General features: G+C 40.3%; 2 protein-coding genes across 2 annotated transcripts in view; one reads left to right on the forward strand and one right to left on the reverse strand.

Annotated features, from left to right (window-relative positions):
- The first annotated feature begins 475 nt into the window (after positions 1 to 475).
- Positions 476 to 10169, forward strand: DNAJA1 (DnaJ heat shock protein family (Hsp40) member A1). Its single transcript, XM_061425920.1, has 9 exons — positions 476 to 566; positions 1638 to 1779; positions 1912 to 2089; positions 4166 to 4270; positions 4957 to 5184; positions 7427 to 7541; positions 8558 to 8673; positions 8972 to 9072; positions 9795 to 10169. Exons 2-9 carry the CDS (start codon positions 1648 to 1650, stop codon positions 10011 to 10013), a joined length of 1194 nt encoding a protein of 397 aa, XP_061281904.1. The 5' UTR covers positions 476 to 566; positions 1638 to 1647; the 3' UTR covers positions 10014 to 10169.
- Positions 10170 to 11578: 1409 nt separating this feature from the next.
- SMU1 (SMU1 DNA replication regulator and spliceosomal factor) overlaps positions 11579 to 23037 on the reverse strand; it is a 32574-nt gene continuing 21115 nt past the window's right edge. Inside the window, exons 10-12 of the mRNA XM_061425918.1 lie at positions 21033 to 21200; positions 16796 to 16948; positions 11579 to 15571 (exon numbers count right to left, since the gene is read on the reverse strand). Coding sequence (XP_061281902.1) covers positions 15473 to 15571; positions 16796 to 16948; positions 21033 to 21200 — 420 coding nt within the window. The 3' untranslated portion in view covers positions 11579 to 15472. The remainder of the gene's footprint in view (positions 15572 to 16795; positions 16949 to 21032; positions 21201 to 23037) is intronic.

Raw genomic sequence — 23037 nt, forward strand, 5'->3', positions numbered from 1 at the left:
GGCTAAGAATCTAAGCCGGTTTGAGGCGAGGAAAGAGACGAAAGAGGCGCCGGCGGGGAGGCGGAGCAGCAGGGCTTTGTTCTGAGAGGTTCCATTGCAGCACACGGCCCCTGCCCGGGGCCCAGTTCCCAAGTGTCGCGCGCTCTAGCCAGCGGCGAGGGCCCCACTGATCTGGGAATCCGGAGCTGACCCAGAACTGCAGCGCTCCCGGGCAATCCCGGCTCCTGCGGGCCCACTAGCTGGAAGAAGGGGATCCAGAAAGTTCCACGAACGTTGAGAACCCAGGCTTGCGCCCATCCCCATAAGGCCCTTCCGCACAACTCCTCCCCGCCCGAGCTCCCCCCCGCGCCGTTGCCCAGGTAACCGCGGGCGGTGGCAGCGGTGGGAGGGGCGGGACTTCCGGCGGGTGACGCGCCTGGGCTCGGCTACAAAAGGAGACTGCTGCGGCGCGCCGGCCGGAACTTTCCAGAACGCTCGGTGAAAGGCGGAGGAGCGGCCGCTGCCCGAGCTGCGCACAGCAACGCGCTCCTTCCCGCTCCCCCACACCGGCATCGGCCCGCTCACCGGTGAGTTTCAGCTCTCCCGCGTCCCCTCTTCCTAAGTCTGGCGCCACAGGCGGCGCTGGGAAGCTGGATAGAGCCGCGGTCGGGAGGCGGTTGGCTCCGCGTGGGCGGGAGGGTTGTCGGTTCCTGTATCCTCGAGTCCCCTTCTGGAAGGCCGGGCGGGGGGGGGGGGGGGTGCCCCGGCAACCCTTGCCGGCGCGCAGCGAGTGGACCCAAGACCTTTCCTGAAGCTTTTTCCATCCCTCCTTGAGGTCTCCAAGGATCTGCCGCCTCCGGCTTTTCCTCTGCGGGCGCTCGCTGAGGGGGTGGGGGGAGTGGGGGGGGGCGACCCTGCGCGCACGCGCGAAAGGACCCTTGGGGCGAGGGGCTGCGGGAGGAGCCGGGCGGAGGCTGCGGCTTTCGTTTCTCTGGTCTCTCCTCCTCCTCTTTGTTGAGTGCTGGGTTTCTCCCACCCCTTCCATCCGGGAAGGGGAAGGGAAGGAAACCGTAACGGTCGGCCCTGAATGCAAGGGAGAACCTAACAACATGTAAACTATGCTGGCTTGTGGGGGCGATAGGGGTTCGGTCAAAACAGAGGAGCTACTCTCTTCTGTGATTGAGAAAGAGACTGAGCGGGGAGGGCAGCTAGTTTTCTTTATCAGTTTCATAAAACACTACCTCCCCCCCGCCCTATGCCAAAGTGTTTTTTCTTGGAAATGTGTGGTTTACCAGGTTTACCAAAGAGAATAATAGTGGACTGAACCTGTTAATACCCCTTTTCTTTGCTGCCCTCTGTCGCTACTTGGGAAGGGAAACAGAATCCAGATAGTAGTCGCGTTAGTATGGACCCTTCCAGGTGGAAACCAGCGCTACAGGAGGTTTTTGAATTATTCCCTGGTGATTGTTAGGTTATATTTAGTCTTTTAGGATTTACGGGTGAGTTACCAGAGGAATTGTTACTTTCTCTGTGAAACTTAAGGAAAGTGGTGGTCTTATCAGATTTGTCAAAGAACAGATTTCTCTGCCTGAACTCTTGGTTTTATTAATTAAAATTATCAGTTGAAAGTCGGTTAAAATTGAGCTTTCTTGTTTTAGGCTGTAGAAAATGGTGAAAGAAACCACTTACTATGATGTTTTGGGGGTCAAACCCAATGCCACCCAAGAAGAATTGAAAAAGGCTTACAGGAAACTGGCCTTGAAGTACCACCCTGATAAGAATCCAAATGAAGGCGAGAAGGCAAGTAGTACACCCATAACATAGTTGAATTCTTCTTGTCAGGTGTATAGTATTTCAATTACAACGTGAAATTATGTTTAATATAGTAGCTGTCCTTTTTGAGTGAAATTTATCCCCTTTTTCTCAAAACAGTTTAAACAGATTTCTCAAGCTTACGAAGTGCTCTCTGATGCAAAGAAAAGGGAGTTATATGACAAAGGAGGAGAACAGGCAATTAAAGAAGGTGGAGCAGGTGGTGGTTTTGGCTCCCCCATGGACATCTTTGATATGTTTTTCGGAGGAGGAGGCAGGATGCAGAGAGAGAGGAGAGGTAAGAATAACCTAATCTACATGTACCAAACTAAAGTTAGCCCTTTTAGTCAAAGCAGATTCTTGAGAATTCAACTATTAAATGCTTGTTTATTTGTTAGTATAATGTACACTAACCTATGGTAATAGTTTTGATGAAACTAAAAATAGCTAAGCCAGTCAAGTACTAAAAAGTGTGTCTAAAGTTGTTGGGAGTATACACGGCTTCATGAAGTATAAGAACATAATTTTCAAAACCTTTTTCACAGATTTTATTTGATCCTCAACCCCAGTGGGAAGTGCAGTGGTTTTATCCTGTCGAAAGTAAATTACGTATCAGAATTCTAAATTTTTATCAAGGTCATATATAGCCGTGCCATCAGTCTTCACTGGAACACAGGTTCATTGCCTCCAAATGGCCTGCTGTCTGTTTAATCTTTCTTAAGTTTTATTACATCAAAATATGTGCCTTTAACGTGTGATTTCTGGACTGTAGAAATACTGCTCATAGGAGTACAGTGTTCTGGTTAGAGTTCATGTTACTCTGTTCCCATTGTGGTTTATACAAACTAATGGGTAGAAGGAATGGGCAGGCTCTTAAATTTCCTCTTTGAGTGTTCTTGGATTCCGAAAGACTGGGAATTGTGTGTGTGTGTTTAATGCTGCACAGGGTGTTAGTTGCAGCATGCAGGATCTTTTTAGTTGTGGCTTGTAGGATCTAGTTTTGCTGATCAGTGATCAAACCCAGGTCCCCTGCATTGGGAGCACTGAATCTTGGCTTCTGCACTACCAGAGATGTCTCACAACTGGACATTTTTATTCAGATTTTCTTGAAAGGGGTATGTTTTACTTTTTTTTTTTTTAAGAAATTTAAACAATTTCCAATCAAAATCAATTGGCGAACTACTACATGTCTTAAATTGATGAAAGGTCATTTTCTGTAGTATGATATTGAAAAAAATTTGCTTAAATTTCAGAAGTTTTATTCCTTCCCTGTACTCTGAAGTCTATAAAGCACTGAAGTAAGCAGGGCAGCTTTTAGCATGGCAGAACCAGTTATGTGGTATTTGATACAGAAACAAAAGGTGGGTCCAGGAGCAGAAGGTTATAGTTAATGGTACTTCACTTTTGATTGGAAACTAAAAATGTTCATTATACATATTGTGGAGATAGTTCAAGATCTTCTTAAGCGAAAGTATTTCCTGGTGGATAAAGTCATTGTGAAAGAATCACTAGCTAGGAACTTATTAACTATTGACAGGTCACTATATTTCTGTAGCCTCTGTTCTTATATAATCTCCACCTTCCACTTCCCATTTCTAGATGAGATATGCCATTCCTTTGTAGCTCCTGGCAATATAAAATTTAGATTTCTTCAAAGAAAAATAAAAATTCAGTTTCTTAGTTTGTAATAGCCATATTTACATGCTCAGTAACCATGTGTGACTACTGGCTATTGTATTGGCTAGCAGAGGGTATAAACCTTCTCCCTTACTGCAGAAAGTTCTGTTGGAAAGCACTGTGGTAAAGAATGAGAAATCTAGCCTTTAAACAGTCAGCTCAGCAGTATGTGCTGTTCCTACTTCAGGAAGAAGTAGGAATTGATATTCTTTGGAGACTGAATAAATAGATCAGCTTCCCTGGCCAAACTTGATTAGTTTTTGGAACTTTAGTGTGCTAAAGAGTTTTTGGATGTTGTAATTGGTCATGTCGCTCAGTATAATACATGAGTCAAGGAATATACTAGAACAGAAAAGCAGTTTGGGTTAAACTATTGTGAAATGTGTCTATTCAAGTAACATGAGTTTTTTCAGATGATTTTTGCAGTTAATGTTTTTGGTTGCCATAAATACAGGAGGGCCACAACTGCATCCATATGTGTTACTTAATCTCACCTGATTTTCCTTATTTGAAGTTACACCACAGTTAGATTATGTGTGAATCTGTAAGGCTCATCTTTCATTTTCCTTTACCGTTTTTACAGTGCCTTGAACACAGGATGCAGCTTTCTAAAATTTTACTTATTTTTGGCTGTGCTGGGTCTTGCTGCAAGGGCTGTTTGCAAGCAGTATTCTAAATGAGGACTGTTTTGTTATAGGTAAAAACGTTGTCCATCAACTTACAGTAACTTTAGAAGATTTATATAATGGTGCAACAAGAAAACTAGCTCTGCAAAAGAATGTGATTTGTGACAAATGTGAAGGTATGTCTTAACATTCATGTTTCAAAATGGAACTGAAACCTTTCTGGGTATATAAAACTGGCAGATACTGTGCTGTGCAAATGTGAAAACAACCTGAACCTCTTTCAGAAATAACAGCAAATTATCAGCATTTTCATGTGTGTGTTTTGAATGCAGGGTGGAATTGATGTAATTTGGTGTCTTTCTACTCAGCATTGTTCAGAGATGAGTACTTCCTATCCCCTCTAGAACTTGAGGCACTCCAGTGGCTTCATAATCTTAATACTTAGCAATGTTCTCTTTTGGGGTAGTCAACTGAAATTACTGGCTGTGATATGAATCTTTTAAGTTTTTTTTTTTTTTTTAATGTTATTTGTTGAAAATGCAGTGTTTCCTAATGAAAGGGAACTGAAATGTTCTCGTTTCACAGTTGAAGTACTCTTAAGAATTGTGCTTTGGGGACATATGTTTAAAATCTAAAATACTGAAATAGTTTATTGAGAAAAATAGCAGTCAAGATGTTTATAATGATAACTGAAGCTGATGTGGCAATATTTTATCAAAAAGCCTGAATAGTAGTTTTTTAAAGCAGCATTCCATCAGACCTTGAAAATATTAATGAAGTGGCATGTTCAGGGGACTGTCTCACTAGAACATTAATCACTATGTCCAACACTAAATTCAAACATTGTTTTTAAACTGTTTAGGCCGAGGTGGTAAAAAAGGAGCAGTAGAATGCTGTCCCAATTGCCGAGGTACTGGAATGCAAATAAGAATTCATCAGATAGGACCTGGAATGGTTCAGCAAATTCAGTCTGTCTGCATGGAGTGCCAGGGCCATGGGGAGCGGATCAGTCCTAAAGATAGATGTAAAAGCTGCAATGGAAGGAAGATAGTTCGAGAAAAGAAAATTCTAGAAGTTCATATTGACAAAGGTGAGTTCTGAGCCACTTTTCTATTTTGATTAATTATATTCTACATTTTGTAATTGCTTAAAACTGTCATAATTGAGGATAGTTTTGAACTGTTGGGGTAAAGAATGGATGTGTATTTGATTTACTAATTTGTAAGAACTTAGACTTTCACTTTTCATTTTCATGCATTGGAGAAGGCAATGGCAACCCACTCCAGTGTTCTTGCCTGGAGAATCTCAGGGACAGGGGATCCTCGTGGGCTGCCATCTCTGGGGTCGCAGAGTCGGACACGACTGAAGCAACTTAGCAGCAGCAGACTATAAATATTTATAATGATTTCTACAGATTAGGTAAACATACCTGTTTCTGCCTCTTGGATTATAACCTAAAACTTTCTTTAAATACTATTAGGATATACTTTTTTTATTTTGCCTATTCCTTAATTTTGTCAGTTTATTTTAAAATCCTTTAAAATGTATTATAGCAGTACATATTCATTGTAGAAATTTGGAAACGTGTATACAGCCCCAGAGTAAATTGTGCTGTACTTAGTATGAAATAATCAACATGAATGGATCCTTCAGACTTGGCTATTTTTAAATGAAACTATTATTACATGTAATACATACATTAATTTAGGCCCCTGCAATAGTAGTCTCCCATGTGACTCAGTACTCCTTCCTCAATTTTGTTTCTCCTTAACTGGTCCATGTTTGGTAGGGTTTGAATGTCTCCCTATCTGGTAAAATCCCCTTCTTGATACCAACTATATGTACTCAGGAGGGCATTTAGTACTAAGTGAAACCATTTATGAATGTTACACTTGCCTATACCCCCCCAGCCCCCACCTCATGCCACACTATATGTGGGATCTGAGTTCCTCCTTTGCACCCCCTGCCGTGAAAGAGCGGAGTCTTAACCACTGAACTGCCAGGAAAGCCCCTGCCGGTAATCTTAACCTTGTTGAAACAACCGGTAAAACTTAGATCTGAGTTTAATTGCTTCACTAGTGTAGCAAGACAGTTACTTTACCTCATGCTGCCACTAAGTCACTTCAGTCATGTCCGCTCTGTGTGACCCCACAGACGGCAGCCCGCCAGTCTCTGTCCATGGGATTCTCCAGGCAAGAACACTGGAGTGGGTTGCCATTTCCTTCTCCATTTGCCTCATGAATGACATGTTTATTTTTGTCAGTGTATAATATTGATGTTTTAGTGTAAGTCCATCTTTTCGTAGAGGTACATACTAAAGTATTTGGGTTAATTGGTATGTCTGGATTTTGCTTGAAGTATATGTAGGAAATGTGGGTGGAAAAGTGTGTAATACATGAAATAGTCATGAACTGGTAATTATGGATCTAGATTGATGTTAAATAGGGATTTGTTCTACTGTTGGCTATTGTATACATTTAATACTTTACATGATAGAAACTAAAACAAAGTTGCTCTTGTTGGGTGATGTCAGTGATCTTTCATTCAGGAAATCCAGAGCCATTACTGCAGTGTAAATAATCTGCAAACACACGAGTTCTTTGTAAAGGTTAACTAAGTAAGCTCTTACTGAACTTAACTGAGCCAGAGGGAAGAAATCTCAGTAAATATGTTGACCTTTAAGAAATGTTTGCTTATTGGAAAAACTTTTCTATTCTTGACTCTATTATAGACACTAACCACATGGTCTGAAAGTATCTAAAAAGGATTTTAAAAATTATCCTTTTTTAAAAGATTAAAAATCATTCAATGAAAATAGTATAGATTTAAAAAATTTTTTGTTTCATATTACTTCTAATACAATAAAGGGAAGAAAGTCTGACTTATGCTTGTTACATTTAGTAGACTTTTTTAAAATTAATGAAATTGAAATAGTAAAGCATTTATGGTTATGTTTGCCAATCACTGATTGGCGCCAGCATAGACCTTTTTCTTTAGTCCTCACAAGAGCTGTGATGGAGAGGTAGGTCTCTCTGGGAAAGCTGATGCTTAGGAAGGTGATGCAACTTGCTTCCCCAGGGTAATCCTGCCTAGTAATAAATAGCAGCTCTGAGATTTGAGGCTTGATTTGTTTGCCTCTAGATTTGTGTTCTCCATTATGATCACTTTCTTCAGTAAGAAGTTGGATTGATCTAAGCATATGTGCATTTCTGGTAAATTCTCTACAACTTGAGCATCCACAGACTTACACACAAACATGCATTTGTGTTTCTTAGTAGAGACCCTGACCTTAGTTAGATGTTAAGAGTGTAAAATTAGCCTTTTGTTTTTAGGCATGAAAGATGGCCAGAAGATAACATTCCATGGTGAAGGAGACCAAGAACCAGGACTGGAGCCAGGAGATATTATCATTGTTTTAGATCAGAAGGACCATGCTCTTTTTACTCGGTAAAAATTTATAAAATATTCAAACTGACATCTTGCCTATTTGGGATTATTTTTGTTTCCTCTAATTTGAATGAGCTTTTCATTAGGTTTAGAACAGTTTTTGGAAATAACCTAGAAAAGTATAGCAGAAGAATGAGGCTATGTATGTCTTTTGTAAATGATTTTAAATCATTAATGTTTCAAAGAATCAGATTGTTTTTGTGTCTAAATTTACATAAATTGTTGCCTGATCTGGTTTTTGAAGGATATGCTTCAATTAGAAGATGTGTTGTATAAGCAGGTGGATTAGGGAATGCATCCCATGACAAAATTTAGCTCCCAGTTTTAATAAATTTTTTTCAAAACTAATTTTGAAGTATGTGCCTTAAAGCTCTTACCAGTTTCATTTCCTGAGTTTGTGATAAGCTTGGTTGCAACATTTGACTGGAATAGGACTGCAGCAGCTGTTGGGAGTGACATCTTAAAAGAACAAGTTTTGAATTATAGTGTCTCAACAGTAATGGGAAATGCTGTCAAGCTTATAATTTTGATGCTGTCATTTTGAGGTGAATCCTCAGTATTTCTGGAGAGTGATCTGTGTGATGAAAAGATATTACTAGTATGAATTGGAAAAGAAAGCAAGCACAAGGAGGAGGAAGTGTACTGGTATAAAAGGTTGAGTTCACAATGTGCCAGGCACTATAATTCATGTACATCAGTAAAGATCTTACTGTTCTCTTGAAATTGGCCATGTCCCCTTTTAATAGACCCTGACTTATCCAGGACCCAGTCTGAGATGTGTTTTACTGCCTAGAATGTGTGGAGGGATTCTGAAGCTTGTCCAGGAAACTCTGCTGGCAGGTTACATGTATTTGCTGTTCCCTGTTCTCAGCTCATTTTAAAAATCAGGAAGAAAAAAAAAGGAAGAAAGGGCATCTTTTGAAATATACCATTTGTTTCTAAAATTGCCTATTTTGGTACTTGGAATCATTGGTGGTTTGAAAGCCCTAAGCGTATGCCATATTTCCATTGTACAGACGAGGAGAAGACCTTTTCATGTGTATGGACATACAGCTGGTTGAGGCATTGTGTGGCTTCCAAAAGCCAATATCTACTCTTGACAACCGAACCATAGTCATCACTTCTCATCCAGGTATGGTAACTAGAAAGTGTTTCTATTTTGGTGTTCATTGCTAGTAGCTAGTATGGGCATAGAGGAAAGTGGCAATTCAGTATTGATCAGAACAGAACCATCCTTGAGCTGAGCTGAGATTGTGCATTCTTGACTCTCTTGTGAGCCCCTAGAAAAATCTATAAATCAAATTTATAGAAACCAGGATTGTTTTCACATTAATGTATTCCTATCAGTGAGCTAGGATGTCCCTCTCTTTATTTTCCCTGCCTCATAAAAATGTGATTGTATTTAAGGAGTTTGGCTTTAATGTTTTTAGGTCAAATTGTCAAGCATGGAGATATCAAGTGTGTGCTAAATGAAGGCATGCCAATTTATCGTAGGCCATACGAAAAGGGTCGCCTAATCATTGAATTTAAGGTAAGCTTAGAAAGTACTTCAGAAATATTTGAGAATGATTAGCTTATTAAAATTTTATAAGTTTCTGAATTGCCAGAAGTGCCAATTTTATATTCTCCCTTGTCTAGATCTAATATTACTCCTGTCATGTTGAACATTCTTTGTATCAAGTTGGTTGGTTTGCATCACTGTGGTAGGGAAGGGGATGCATGGCAAGTGGGTATTTTACTAATGAAAGGCTATTACTAGTATCTTTTAAGTACAACAGAAGTATGTTAGCTAGTGTGGATTTCTGACAAAATACTGTAGTGCTCTGGTTCTTAAAGCATCCAACCATTTCCCTTACCTTAAATTGAGTCACCTCAGACCCACAAACTTAACATTTTAAAAATTGCTTTCTGATCAATAGCTTTCTTTAAATACCCATTAAAAAGGATGTGTTTTAGGCTGGGTTCTGTAGAAATGTATTTGCTGAATAGAAGTGATCGTTACAGTGCAGTTACTATTTAGTAGGATTTTTTTAAAGACTTTACCTTGAATTCTGGTTCAGAATACTAGATGATATATGTCGTCTCAGACCATTTGTTCTAACTAACCTGGGATTGGCTGATTTACCAAATAATTCTGTGGTTACAGGTTACAAGTGTGTTTTCTGGGGAAAATGGGTGAATGGTAATTTGTCTAAGGAGGGATAAATAAATCATTTAAATTTTCATTTAAACGGTAAAAATCTCATTTTATAGGTAAACTTTCCTGAGAATGGCTTTCTCTCTCCTGATAAACTCTCTTTGCTGGAAAAACTTCTGCCTGAGAGGAAGGAAGTAGAAGAGACTGATGAAATGGACCAGGTAGAATTAGTGGACTTTGATCCAAATCAGGAAAGACGGCGCCATTACAATGGAGAAGCATACGAGGATGATGAACATCATCCTCGGGGTGGTGTTCAGTGTCAGACCTCTTAGTAGGGCCTGTGAATAACACTCACTGCTGGTGTTTTATTTGCAGTAGTGATTGAGTGAAGGACTATAATCATATGCTCACTACTTGCTTTTGTTTTAATATTCAACTATAGTAGTGTTTAAAAGTTAAATGAAGAATAAACTCAAATATAAAAGCTCTGACTTTGCCCTGTATGTATGATGACTTCAGTGTGCAAGATAAGTTTAGTACTTGTAAAAATGACTTAAAAAAATTTCCCCTAGCATTTGTTAGGCCATACTTTGTAATTGATTTCAGCTGTGTACATGGACTAGCTTAGATTGAAATGCCAGGTATATGTATTGACTTCAGTGTATGACCCTTAATTGTTAAGCTATGAAATTAAAACTGTGTTTAACTGGCAGTCAGACAAAGAAATTAATGTAGAGAAGTGTTGGTCTGTATGTAGTAAGTGGGATTCATTGTGATGCTTCTGCATTTATTCTATTGCCTCAACTGTACTTGAAGATGGCATGCTGTATAATTTAATTTAGCCTGTGGTATCAGTGATAGAAATGATACCTTTGTAAAGAAGGGGTTTATCATAATATGCTGCTTATTGAGGGCTTGCACTTGTAGAATTGCATTCCCTTCTTTTGCTGTGCCATCTTTTATTAATATAGCTATTGGTCCTGGTTACTTTTTTTGCCCCCCGCCCCCCACCTTTGGACCACAGTAAGCCTTAGAGTAGTGACTTCTGGAGCAGGGAAACTTAGAGGTTAGAGTGATGAGACCTTTACATGGAGAAGTAATTTGCATGTATGAGATAGGAAGGTGTTTTTGTAGGTATGTTATAGGCTTACTTTAAACCATTTAACTTACGCTCCAGAGTAACTGTAATTTAATGTTGGTAGTATAGCAGATTATGATGAATAGCTTTAATTGTATGTTTAAAATCATATGTTCACAAGCTTAAATCTGGTATCAGAATTTAAGCAATTCTTGAAATGTATGAATGTCTCTTTAATATACTGATTACAAAGCATGTCCAGTGTGTCACCACAGGTTTTTTTTTCCCAGGTTAAAGCATTGGCTTTTCACTAGTTAAGATTACTAGTTTCATTTAACTAAAGTGAGTAACACCAGAAAAGTACTACTTAACCATAGTTCTGACGTTTAATACTAAATAAGGGTGCAGAGTGAAAGTGGAGGGATGAGTAATGAGCAACAAATGGGATGGGGGGCTTAAGAATTTTTGCACACTGAAGTGGAATGTGGGTTTTCGCTTGTTCTACTGATTCTGTCTCTCTCGTAATCAGGAGCCTTAAACAGTTCTAACATGGACATGTACTCCACAACCTAACTTCCCCTTACAACACGAGTTAAAAAGAGGAGACTAAAACTTGGGGTGAAGTGCATATTCCCCAAACATTCAGGTTTCTTCTCATACTGACAGTCTTAATTGATAGCTTCTCCCCATCCTATCATTCTTGCATTATCTCTTTTTAATCTGGCCAGGCAAGTGTTCAGAAAGGAAAATATTGGTCTAAAAAACTCTGCGATAAACCTGTCTTATAAATACATTGTAAAAATTACAAAAATCCTTACATGAGGCTTTAATATTTATTAGTCATGAGGGAAATAACATGAAAATTCGGTGAGATATACCACTTTGTAGCTAGTAATCCAAAATGGAAACAAGTGAGAATATGAAGAAATGAGAACCCTGTACCTTGTTGGTGCTTCAGCATCAGTCCTGAACATTGTTAGAGGTACTGATGCTGAAGCTCCAATACTTGGGCCACCTGATGCAAAGAACCGACTCACTGGAAAAGACCCGTATGCTGGTGTTTTAACAGGTGAATGAACAAAATGTGTCATACATGTATTTGTAACAGAAAGGCCTTACGTATTTATATGAACTACCTAGGCAAATTCATAGCACACAGATTACCAAGGGCTGGGAGGAATGGAAACTTAGTTTAAAAACAATAATGGTTGCACAACAGTTAATAAGGTTAGTGCTACTGAGATATATATACTCAAAAACGGTTGAGTAAGCTTTTACTTTTGTTTGACCACAGTAAAATATCTTTAGACATCACTAGAAGAAACTAGTAGTAACCTAGAGAGGCAGAAACTGACAGGTTTGTAATCTGTAAAAACAAAACACCAAAAGTTAGTTCTTTTTTAACTCTAGCCAAGGTCAACAAAGAAATAGTGCATTCACAGAAGTGTAGCTCCCTGGACCTAGCCCTAATGCCTCCTTAATGATGCTCCCCCCGTCCATTCATACTTGCAGGGAATAAAAAGCTAATTTTACGTCCCATGAGGGTCTTAGAACGTGGTGACAAATCTTGTGAAATTAGCATCAGATTTTTTTGTGTGTATAATACTGGCTCCCAACCTTGGCCAAAACATGATGTGTCTCAGGTATTTTGGTGTAGTTGAGCTGTGTGTAGCCTCAGCAACCAGGATGGTCATATATACAGCCAAGGCCGTACACCACCACCATGGGGATATAGTTATATTAAATCACCAGAACAGTAATACCATTGGTAGAATTGCTGTGTGGAGGGTCAAAGAATGGCAGCCCTTGCTATACCAAGTCTGTTCCAGACTAAGGGAGCTTCCCGTCTTTGACATACTGGTAGTTTCCTGTTTTGAAATAATGTGGGAATAGGAAGCATAGGTTCTAAAGGCACAGTGAGTAAAAAATGCTTGAGCAACAGTATCACTTCACTTGATTATCTCAGCCACCTTCAAAGACCAACAGAACAAGGATTGAAATACCTTGAAGATGATGAAAAGGACCCCTGGTCTACTTACTGGTTCTCAAGTTTGTACGTGCTTGCTAAACCCCACTGCTGTACTTGGTCTCTTTCTACTCCTCTCACCGCCTGTGTTCAGTTTAGATAAGTCTTAACCAAATGTGGAGAAACACCCATGGACTCTTTGCCTCTATCCAAACCATAAGATGGAAGAAAATGACACTTTTTAAAGTGTGTGAGCCCTAGGAGTAAGTATAAAACCACGGTCAACCTGTTTCTTCACTTGTATCATGGGACTCAATAGGCTGGAGCTCATAAAGCAGTTCTGAGAAACAACACTGTTCACATAGGAAGGACTCAGTAAATACTGTTAGTGGTAGAAATACAAGCTGAAAAATAACTGGTTAACACAACACTGAATTAGACCTAACTATACCTAAGACTCAGAAAAAAATAACTGCTGTGAAGTACTAGGTCATTAAATGTTTTCCAGAGTCATTAATGCAACAACTGAGTGGGAGATGGAACAACTCATGGAGTTTTGGGGGGCAGGGCTTAACTTGAATGCCATATATTTTGAATTGTGGCTTCCAGGTAGTGCAGTGATGAGGAATCTGCCAACCAATGCAGGAGACCCAAGTGATGGAGGTTCAATCCCTGGGACAGGAAGATCCTCAGGAACAGGAAATTGCAACATGCTCCAATATTCTTGCCTGGAAAATGCCGTGGAGTCTTTAGGGCCCCGGTTCATGGGGTCCCTAAAAGTTGGGCACGACTGAGCAAGCACACGTGCATTTTGAGTTTCCAGTGCTAGAGAGGAGTGTCAAATACATGGGCTGTAGTGGCTCTCTAGGAACCCGGGTTGGGGTAGGGTGCAAGCAAGGGTCCAGGAGCCCTTCCTGGTTCCCACACTGCTCAGTCATGCCCGACCCAAGCTCTCCACCACTTCTGCCTCTCCCCAGGGCTCCCCCTGCCTTCTCTACTGCAGGAGATGACCAGGAACAAGGGACTGGAAGAAAAAACTTGGGAAAGGCAGATTTTTCCTCCCCAGTTATGAGCATTAACTCCCTTAAGAAAATATACTTTAAGGCCTGTAGACTAGTCCTCTCCTCTCTGCCTGTCTCCCCGGACCTTACCATTTGTGCAGCACGTGCCTTGCACCTGTAGCACACTGCAGGGCCTGGAAAGGCTCCCCCTAAGATCACCAAAGCCCTTTACCTTGAGTTCTTGATGGTCCTTTTCACAGTCAACTCCAGAAAACCTTTTCCTAACCCTTTAGATCTGCATAATGCTTCCCAGTCATCAAAACTCCAGATTTCCTCTTACCAACCACTGATCCTGTTAACTTGCTTCTTTTCCCCTATCCTGTGACAGAAATTGGTCTAACCATCCTGAGCATTAGATGCAAGAACAGAAGAGATGTTTGCTAAAAATTCGTAGAACTAAGTGCACCCATGCTGATAGATTCTTGTTCTCCATGAGCCTTGGCACAAAGAAAGCCTCTGAACTGCCAGTTCATGAGGTTGTGGGCTAAATCAAACTGGTTTCTTGATTTTTGTAAGGAATTTTTGCATGAGCTCTTTTCTTTCCACATTAAACTTCTTTTACTTAAATGAAAGCTGCTCTTCATTGAGAGGTATGGCAGGCTACAGTCATGTAGCTATCGTTCAACTCTCAAAATGACACAAATGACATTCTGTGAGAAAGTTAAGGTTTTGTGGCAAAAAGACCAAATTTGGGGAGTGTAACTGGGAAAGATGATTTCATAGTGCTGTTAAAGAATTATTCGGCCAGCATTAAGCATTTTTACATGCTAGGCATTGCTCATCTTTAATACAGATCAGACTGTATTTCAAGTGACAAAGGGTTTTACGACTGCAAAATTCTCATTCACCTGTACCTAATAACTGGGGAAATGGGGCATAAAAGGCCTCCATAAATAAGCTCACTTTCTTGAAATGGTACCCACATTATCTTAACACATCAACAGGCATTCCACATATATTGGTTGAAACAGAAAAGACCCATATGCAAAATACTGCTGAGAGTTTGTTTCCTAAATCTCTTGTAGTTATTTTTTCTTGAACAGCACATTTTCAATGCAAAAACCTTCCTCTGCATACAAAGGAGATATGCCAAAACTGAATTCTCATAGTGGATCCTGCAATTAAGAAAAAATGAACGCCCCGGGGGAGGGCAGTGAAATGAGATCCTATGGGAAACTGACTTCAGGGATGATAATGTAGTGTCCTGCACTCTTCATCTGATTCTAAGTAAATGCCTTAACTAGATAGGCATTTATTTACATTTAAAAACAAAGCCTCCAGAAAGGTGTAAAATTTATTAACATCTTTAAAAAAAAAAAAAAAAGGTGGGATAGTAAACAGCTAATGAATTTAGGATAGTTCCTAATTTACAAGTTTTACTGCAGGAAGCCCATTTCAATCAAAGCATTTCAAATAATCAAAGGAGTACAGTTTCTCCCTAGGAATACCAGTATTTTGCTCTTCAGGTAAAAGATGATTGACAGCATTAAGTGACTGCCCCAGTGAATACCTTGAAAATATATAAAAAGTGGTAACCGCTACTTAAACATGAATTTTCACAAAATTATTCTTGTGCCTAATTCAGATGATTTGCTTAGAAAAGCTGGCCTTAAAAAAAAGCAACACATGAGTAATATCTTCATTTTAAGTACGTGCTCTCAAGTTAGTTTAAAAAGAGAAGCTGAATTAGGGTTTCCAGAGCTTTAGCAGTCCATCTTCACTGTAAGTAGCAATCAGGTTCTGATGAGGGTGATGTGCAATACCAATCACATCCTTCTCGTGAACCTGGAATAGGGAAGCACAGAATCAGGGTACAGAGGTCACTAACAAATCACTGAAGAAGCTACCAGAGCTGAGTGGCGGGTAAGAAGAGAAGCTTCTACTTCTCACCAAAGGAATCAAACCTAAGGGAACCTCAAAGAGGGTTAACATACAAACCAAAAACTCGAACGAGGCTATCAGATGGCTGATCACATTTTCTGTACTGTTCTTCATAATGTGTGAATTATACTTTATGCCAAACCACTTTTGGTGCTATAGCTGGTCCCAGTCATCATCCATTTTGCAAATATTAGGCCAAGACAGTGGCTGAGACTGAACAATTCCTTCAACTCAGTGAACTCAGTATTTTCCTCAGCTAGAGGACACTTGCCACCTCATTCTGTTTTGTTCACATCTTTGCTTTCTACTGGAGGAGGCTTCACAAGGCTGGTGTACCAAAAGTTCACTCAAGAATAGTTTGAGGAGATTATTCTCTAACAGGTATGTTTATGATTTTTTTATACATTCACACCATCTCTTCTTCCCAACTGTAGACTGCATTTTCCCTGTCCACTCCTCCTTTGCATTTGGGCTGCTGGCAGCACTAATTCTAATCAAAAAAGAACGATGGACAAAATAATATAAACCACTTCCAGATGTGAGTCTTTAAAACATCCAGTATAACCCCTTCAATTATCTTTTCTCCTAAGACTTTAGAGGCCACATTTCCCAAATGGCACAGCTAAAAGAGGGAGGAGGAGGATGCAATTTATATTACATTGTGACATAATATTCATTGTGTTAGGCCACTGAAATTTGAAGATTGTTACAGCAGCTGCATTAATTATTCCTTGTTACTAAACGCTTAAAAAACCAATTTGATAGGGTAATATACAAGTAACTAGCCTTTGAAAACACATGCAGACTAGCTGTATCTGTCACTCCAACTACCCTGAAGAGGTTTAACTACTCTGGCTAGACAGGCACATTCCTTTTCCTCCTCCTTTGCTTTATGTACACTCATCCTATCCACTAGAAGCTGAGGGCTCACTGAAAGATGACTTTTCCAGATACAGGAGGTAATTCCATACAATTACTTATGGACCCTTTATTTTACTTGATGACACTTTTACATATTTTTACATCAAGATTCACAAGGACAGCAGTCTGAAAAAGGTTTACTTCTGAGTTCAGAAAGATGTAAGCATTAACAATTTCTGTAGATGGCCTTAAGTCAGTAATACTTACTGTCAAAGTTCTCTCCAGTTTGCCAGTGACTGTGCTGAAGCAGTAAAGCACAAAGTCCTCCCCTACACAGTATATCCATTCGCCACGGGGAGAGAGGGCACAGCAAACAAAGTCACCACCTTCTCTCTTACCAGAGCTGAAGCTTCTGACAATCTAAGAGTACAACACAGTCCAAGGTAAAGATAAAACATCTGGATTAGCAGTAGTTCCACTGCAGCAGGGGAAACGGACATCTTTATGTTATTTTGTACTCTGGTTTACTGTCATTTATAATTAGATTACCAATTCCATTCACCTTGTGCTAAATCCTCTTGACTGGGAAATATACAAAAGATAAGCTATTGTAAGTCAGTGGCAGATAGAAATTTACAATTTCCATGTCCCAGGTCACCAATCCTACTCTTTAATCTATTGAGTCATTTTATCCTGAAGCAAATTCATTACCATACACAATTTCCTAAATCATGCTACTGGTTCTCAATGCTCTGTGACCCATGCCCCCTAGTTTCCTCTTTCTAACAGAATGAGACGCCCTTCCCATTCATAATGGAACTCTATCTCTTTAAGACCTTGCTTGATCTATTTTACATACCACTTAAATCATCACAAATCAAGTGGAGAGAAACCAATCTCAAAAGGTTTAAAGGTTACATACTGTGTGACTCTTATTTACTATACTCGAAAGAATAGTGTCAAACAGATCAGTGGCTGCCAGGGGCTAGGGTTGTGAGGAGAGGATTTAACTATAAAAAGTACAGCACAAGGGAGTTTCTTTGAGGGTGGTGAAACAGTTCTATACCTTAACTGTGGTGGTTACATAAAACAAGATGAAATTTCACAGAGCTGTTCATGTCCCACCTCAAGATGAATGCATGTAAAGACAATCTAAATAAGGCTCATATTTAGTAGTCTTGTACCTGGTTTTGATGTCAATGTCCTGGTTTTGATAATTATACAATGGCTATGTAAGATGTTATCATTGACAGATGCAGGGGAAGGGTGTATAGGAACTCTGCCCTGTTTTTGTAACTTTATGAATCAAAAAAAAATTTTTTTTAACTTTTTAATTAAGTCAAGCAGAGGGCACCCTCTATCCCTCTTCTGATGTCTATGTCAGAAGCTTTCTCTCTCCTTTTTATACTTTTAATAAAACGCTGCTACACAAAAGTTCTTGAGTGATCAAGCCTGGTCCCCAGTCCCGAAGCTAAATCTTCTTCAGAGATCACGAATTCGAATCATTCACCACAAGCTATCATCTTTGGGGCTTGTCTGGGATCTTCAAAACAAGGTAAGGACATTCAGAGCTCTAGCTTGCCTCTTCTTTTAGTATACTTTTACTTTACTAACTCTACGATGTGCCTGTGTGTGTGACTGACTGAGAGCCTGAGACGTACAGAATTAAGTATGAAGCAAGTGTACAAAGCAGAGCCTTACTCTGCAGTTTCAAGGTGCCTCAAAATGACTGAAGGCTGCCCCCAAATTGGGAGCTTTGTCAGGCAGGGGTTTATACCGACTTGCCAATGCCAAAAGGCACCCAATGTCCCTGCGAGAGGAGCGGCCAGAAATGGGCGAAGCATGTGGACCAAACTTCCCTTTCTCAGTCACCTTTTCCTGGTCTTTGACCATTCCGTAACTGCCTGGGGAATTAGAACCCCTAACCTAAACTGTTGGATCATAGCCTTTCAAGGGACTTGTGATCCATGTTGTTGCTGTGTACTTTTACTCAGACCCCAAGCTTGGAATAGTCATGAGAACCCAGACTTGCTAGGAGTGCAGTCGGGAATGAGGTGGAACTCTAGCTTCAGCAGCATCTCTCTTGGCTGCTTCCATATGGGGCCAGAGTCCTAAAAGCGAGTCCTTTTCATAGCTGTGCCTCCAAACTCTATGGATTGAAGCGCTGCTGGTGAGCATGAGGTTTCTAAGAACCTAAGTCAGGAATCCCAGATTGAAAGTACAGGGCTACTTCCTTTGAAAAGGAAGAAAATGACATTATTAAGAGTCTGCATAAGCTAACTCAGGAAACACAAGACAACTGGTTTAAAGTTTTACCCATAGCTTTAACGAGGGCTCGCACTGCCCCTAGAAGGGACTGTGTCTATGGCAGACCATTTTTGTGCACCAATATTGTCATAGATCCTGAAGCCTTAGAATTTACTATGTGACTCAGCTTTCAATCTTTCAACAGATATTACAAGAACCCTGGCAGGTGACCCCTGATCGTCTCCAAAATTGGTCTAATTGCTAGGTCTGCAAAATGCTCCCTTCTTCATCACTGGACGACTTCACATGGTGGGTTTTTCCAATTCAAGAAAAGGACTTTCTTCATCTCTTCACCAACAACAATATATGTGGCACCTCTTCTTCTTAATCTGAAGACATCTAACAATCCTAAAATGGATTGGTATAACTCACTGTACCTTAACTATGGAAATAATGTGACTTTTAATTGTGATTACGTTTTAACTTGGTTTAATGACTATTTCGCCTTACATCAGTTTTGTAACTGTATAATGGGGTTTGTTTCTAGCCATCTAAAAGCTTTTAGGTTACAAATGATTGTTCATGCCGATACAGCTTCTACAACCTCCTCCAACTTTGGGTCCCCGGATTAGAAACCCTCAATATGCAGGTTAGGAGAATATGTTGCCTCAACAATTTAGGGGCAATACCCCCATCCCAGCAGGAAGTAGTTATGGAATGAAAATGCCACCTTTTTCCCTTGGCAACATAATTCTCCTAAAAGAAAAAGGGGTGAATGACAAAACTAATTCTTAGGTAGACTGATAAGGAGTCTGGGGCCCTCAAGGAAGGAAGGGGTCCAGGGCTCTCAAGGAGGAGAAAAGGACAAACTTTTTTTTTTTTTCCTACATTCCTTCATCTTAGTCCCATAAAACATTTTTTTTTTTTTAATCCCAGAGCTAATGGCTCAAGGGTTATGTTTTTCCTTAAGCTCTGTACTAATGATTATATAAGAACAATGTATCTCCTTAACAAGAACCTTCTGACTAATCTTGTTATCTTAAGATATATGTTGTGGGGAGTGGGTCTGATAAAAGTATATAAGGTCTTGATAAGACTACACTCTCCATCCCCCTTCTGATGTCTATGTCAGAAGCTTTCTCTGTCTTCTTTATACTTAATAAAACTCTGCTACACACACACACACACACACACACAAAAGGTCAAGCAGAAAACTAAGAAGTGGGCAGCTGTGGCTATTATGCAGTGTCCCAGCAGTACTGAGGATCAGCCATCTCAACCATGGGTTCGTCACCACCGATTTATCTTTTATAGGGACTTAAGCAATGGAAAGACAGTTCCATACACCAGCCCCTGGGTCTTCTCCATGCTCAGCAAGATCCCCAAGTGCCCAGGTCAACATTTCAGTAGCATCACAACACATCCAAGGGCTTGAGACCTCAACTTTGATACTCCTCATGTCCCTGGGGCTACAAAAGTGAGGTTCTTTGGGAACCAGCAGGTGTTCTGATTACGAACACACATCATGAAGACACTGTTGCTCTTCTACTGGAGTTCCACCTTAGATCATGTGGTAGCTAACAGATATCCCAAACTCTTAATCCACGTACTATGTCTCCTTCCCTCACAGAGGGACTGTTATACCTTAAAATCTTCAGTGAGGTTCTGAAGAAGGTTTAAAGACAAACCAGGGGACTTCCCTGGTGATCCAGTGGTTAAGAATCCCCTGCCACCTGTAGGGGACACAGGTTCAATCCCACATGCCAAGGGGCAACTACGCCTGTGTGCCACAACTACTGAGACCTTGCTGCATAGCCTGTGAGCGGCAACAACTAAAGCTCGGCTGCTCGAGCCTGCGCTCCACAGCAAGAAGCCACCATAATGAGAATCCTATGCACTTCAACTGGAGAGTAGCCCCTGCTCGCCACAACTAGAAAAAGCCTACATGCAGCAACGAAGACCCAGAGCAGCCAAAAAAACAAACTAAAAAAAAGAGAGAATTTAATTTATCCAAAGGATGCAAAAGAAAGACCATAGTATACAAACATTCCAGGGAAAGGAGCTAACTTTTGAGATGCCAGAAAGATGCTTTGTAGACAGTAGAATTTAAAATTTAAATAAGTGTCTAAAAAACAGTGTATCTGGTTTTCTGAGTGGTGAACTGATAGCTGATACTTCACTGAAAGTGTAGGACCAAGTGTCTCTGACTAGGGAACTGCCCACAGGGCCCAAGGAAAGGCACAGTCTGAGCACTCACCTGTCCCTGCATGTTCATGATGACCACTGTGTTGGATCTGTTGCAAACCACAAAGTGCTCTGGGTTTTTAGGAAGCAGGATCACACTGTTGACAGTGATGTCTGTCCCAGCAGTGCTGCCCAAGGATTTAAAGGTATTTGAACATTCTGTGGTCTTCATGTTCCAGATCTACAACACCGAAACATAAGGCATAAACATTTAGGGGGGGGAAGTGCAGCAATTTCTAAAGTCTGGGGGTTGAAAATTAAGTTACTTTAAAAGAAAAAAAAGGACTTAAAAAAAAAAAAAAAGCTGCTTACAGTCCAAATACCTAGCATTGCCATATACAAAAGAACTCCTCTATTTGCTGATTAACTGATAAAAATAACAAAAAATTAGAAAGCTAAATAATAAAACTCTTAAAATTTATGCTCTTTTCCTACAAAATTTCCCTTGGCTAACAAGCTTCCTAACTTTGAAATTAGCTATGTGTCAACAATGCTACTGTCATAAACAACCAGAAAGCTACCCGGTCTCTGGACATCAAAATGAAATGAGGGTTTTTTAGATTTGTATACTCAGGATGCTGAGATTCAAATTTGGTGGGTCTAGGGTGGGATGTATGTAGCTTTATTTTTTTAAAAGCTCCACAAATGATTCAGTTTGTACTGAGAACCACTCCACAGAAGTCACAATGTCAACAGCCACAAGCGAGGATCCATGAAGCAGAGGCTACTCTTGGCCACCTGTATGACCTCTCCCAGTCCAATACCTCTTCTAATAGTTCTCCACCCTAATGCTTTTTACCTTGCCCTTCTGAACTATTATGAACTGACGCAGATAATCAGACATCATAGTTACTGAAATCTGAGACATGCTTAGAGAAGGGATGAACCAACTGTTGCCTGTGTCTGGACACTACTCACATCATGAGTAGTGATGATATAAAAACCTCAAAGGCATGACTATGCTGTGTTTCTCCTGTGCCTTCAATGAAGCCTAGCACAAAATGGGTGTTGAATAAATACCTAGAAAAAGGAGGAAATAGCTGCCCCACTAGTTGTCTCAATATTTATTTCCTTAATAAATACTGTTATCATCTCCCCCAATTGCCTCTCTAAAGCCCAGCGACCTAGGGGAGAAATGAACATTTCGGTGATCAAGGGACTTCTAGAGTTTTCTGTCCAAAAAGTCAGTGAGATATTTTACCCCACCTACTGCAAAAAACTAAAGGTAAAGACTACAAAACAAAGAGACCTGTACAAGCCACCTCACAGTCCTATAGGCTGTAAGGCCCATATTCACAGCACAGAGAGGGCAAACCCCATGACTAAAGCACCAAGAACTCTGTATTTCTGTTTCATCCTGAGGAAGGGTACATCTCCTACCTTCAAATTTCTGGTTCAATTCCCAAGCCATCACAGAAAGGGGTCTGACTGTTAGGGATCTGTGTTAGGATGTTTAGGTCTTCTGCCAGAGAACATTCACTTACAAAAGGCAATTCAAAAGCAGATGTACAATGTAAATGGAGTGTCTCAAAGATCTCTAGCAATTTTCAATTTGGATTGCCCATCTTTTCTAGGAAATGATGCCCTCTCTTGAAATAACTAAATCTCTTAAAACTGAAGATCTATTACTTTCAGCTGAGAGATGAAGATAGCAAGTAACTAAGAGGACTTAGTTCTACTCTACACCCATCTTATTCCTCATTAATGCTATCAGAAAGGTCCTAACGTGGGGGGCTGGGTGTGGGGTGAAGCTGTGCAATAAAAGAGACCTATTTATTCTGCCACTGAGCCCTTCGTGAATTTGACTGTTGCAGGCAAGGCCATTTGACTTTGTGGCAAAGTCACAAAGTCCTGTAAACAGGAGTTGACTTAAGTTTAGAACTCTACACCTTTTCCTACGTATCATATAGCCTGTAGGTTTGAGATTTGAGGTCCTAGGCCAACAGGAATTACCCGCAGACTATGATTATTGTCACAGATCTCAATTATGGCTAAAATACAGTGTAAAGAGGTTTAGC

The sequence above is a fragment of the Bos javanicus genome, chromosome 8, assembly GCF_032452875.1.
Source record: "Bos javanicus breed banteng chromosome 8, ARS-OSU_banteng_1.0, whole genome shotgun sequence".
In the NCBI taxonomy this organism is placed as follows: domain Eukaryota; kingdom Metazoa; phylum Chordata; class Mammalia; order Artiodactyla; family Bovidae; genus Bos; species Bos javanicus.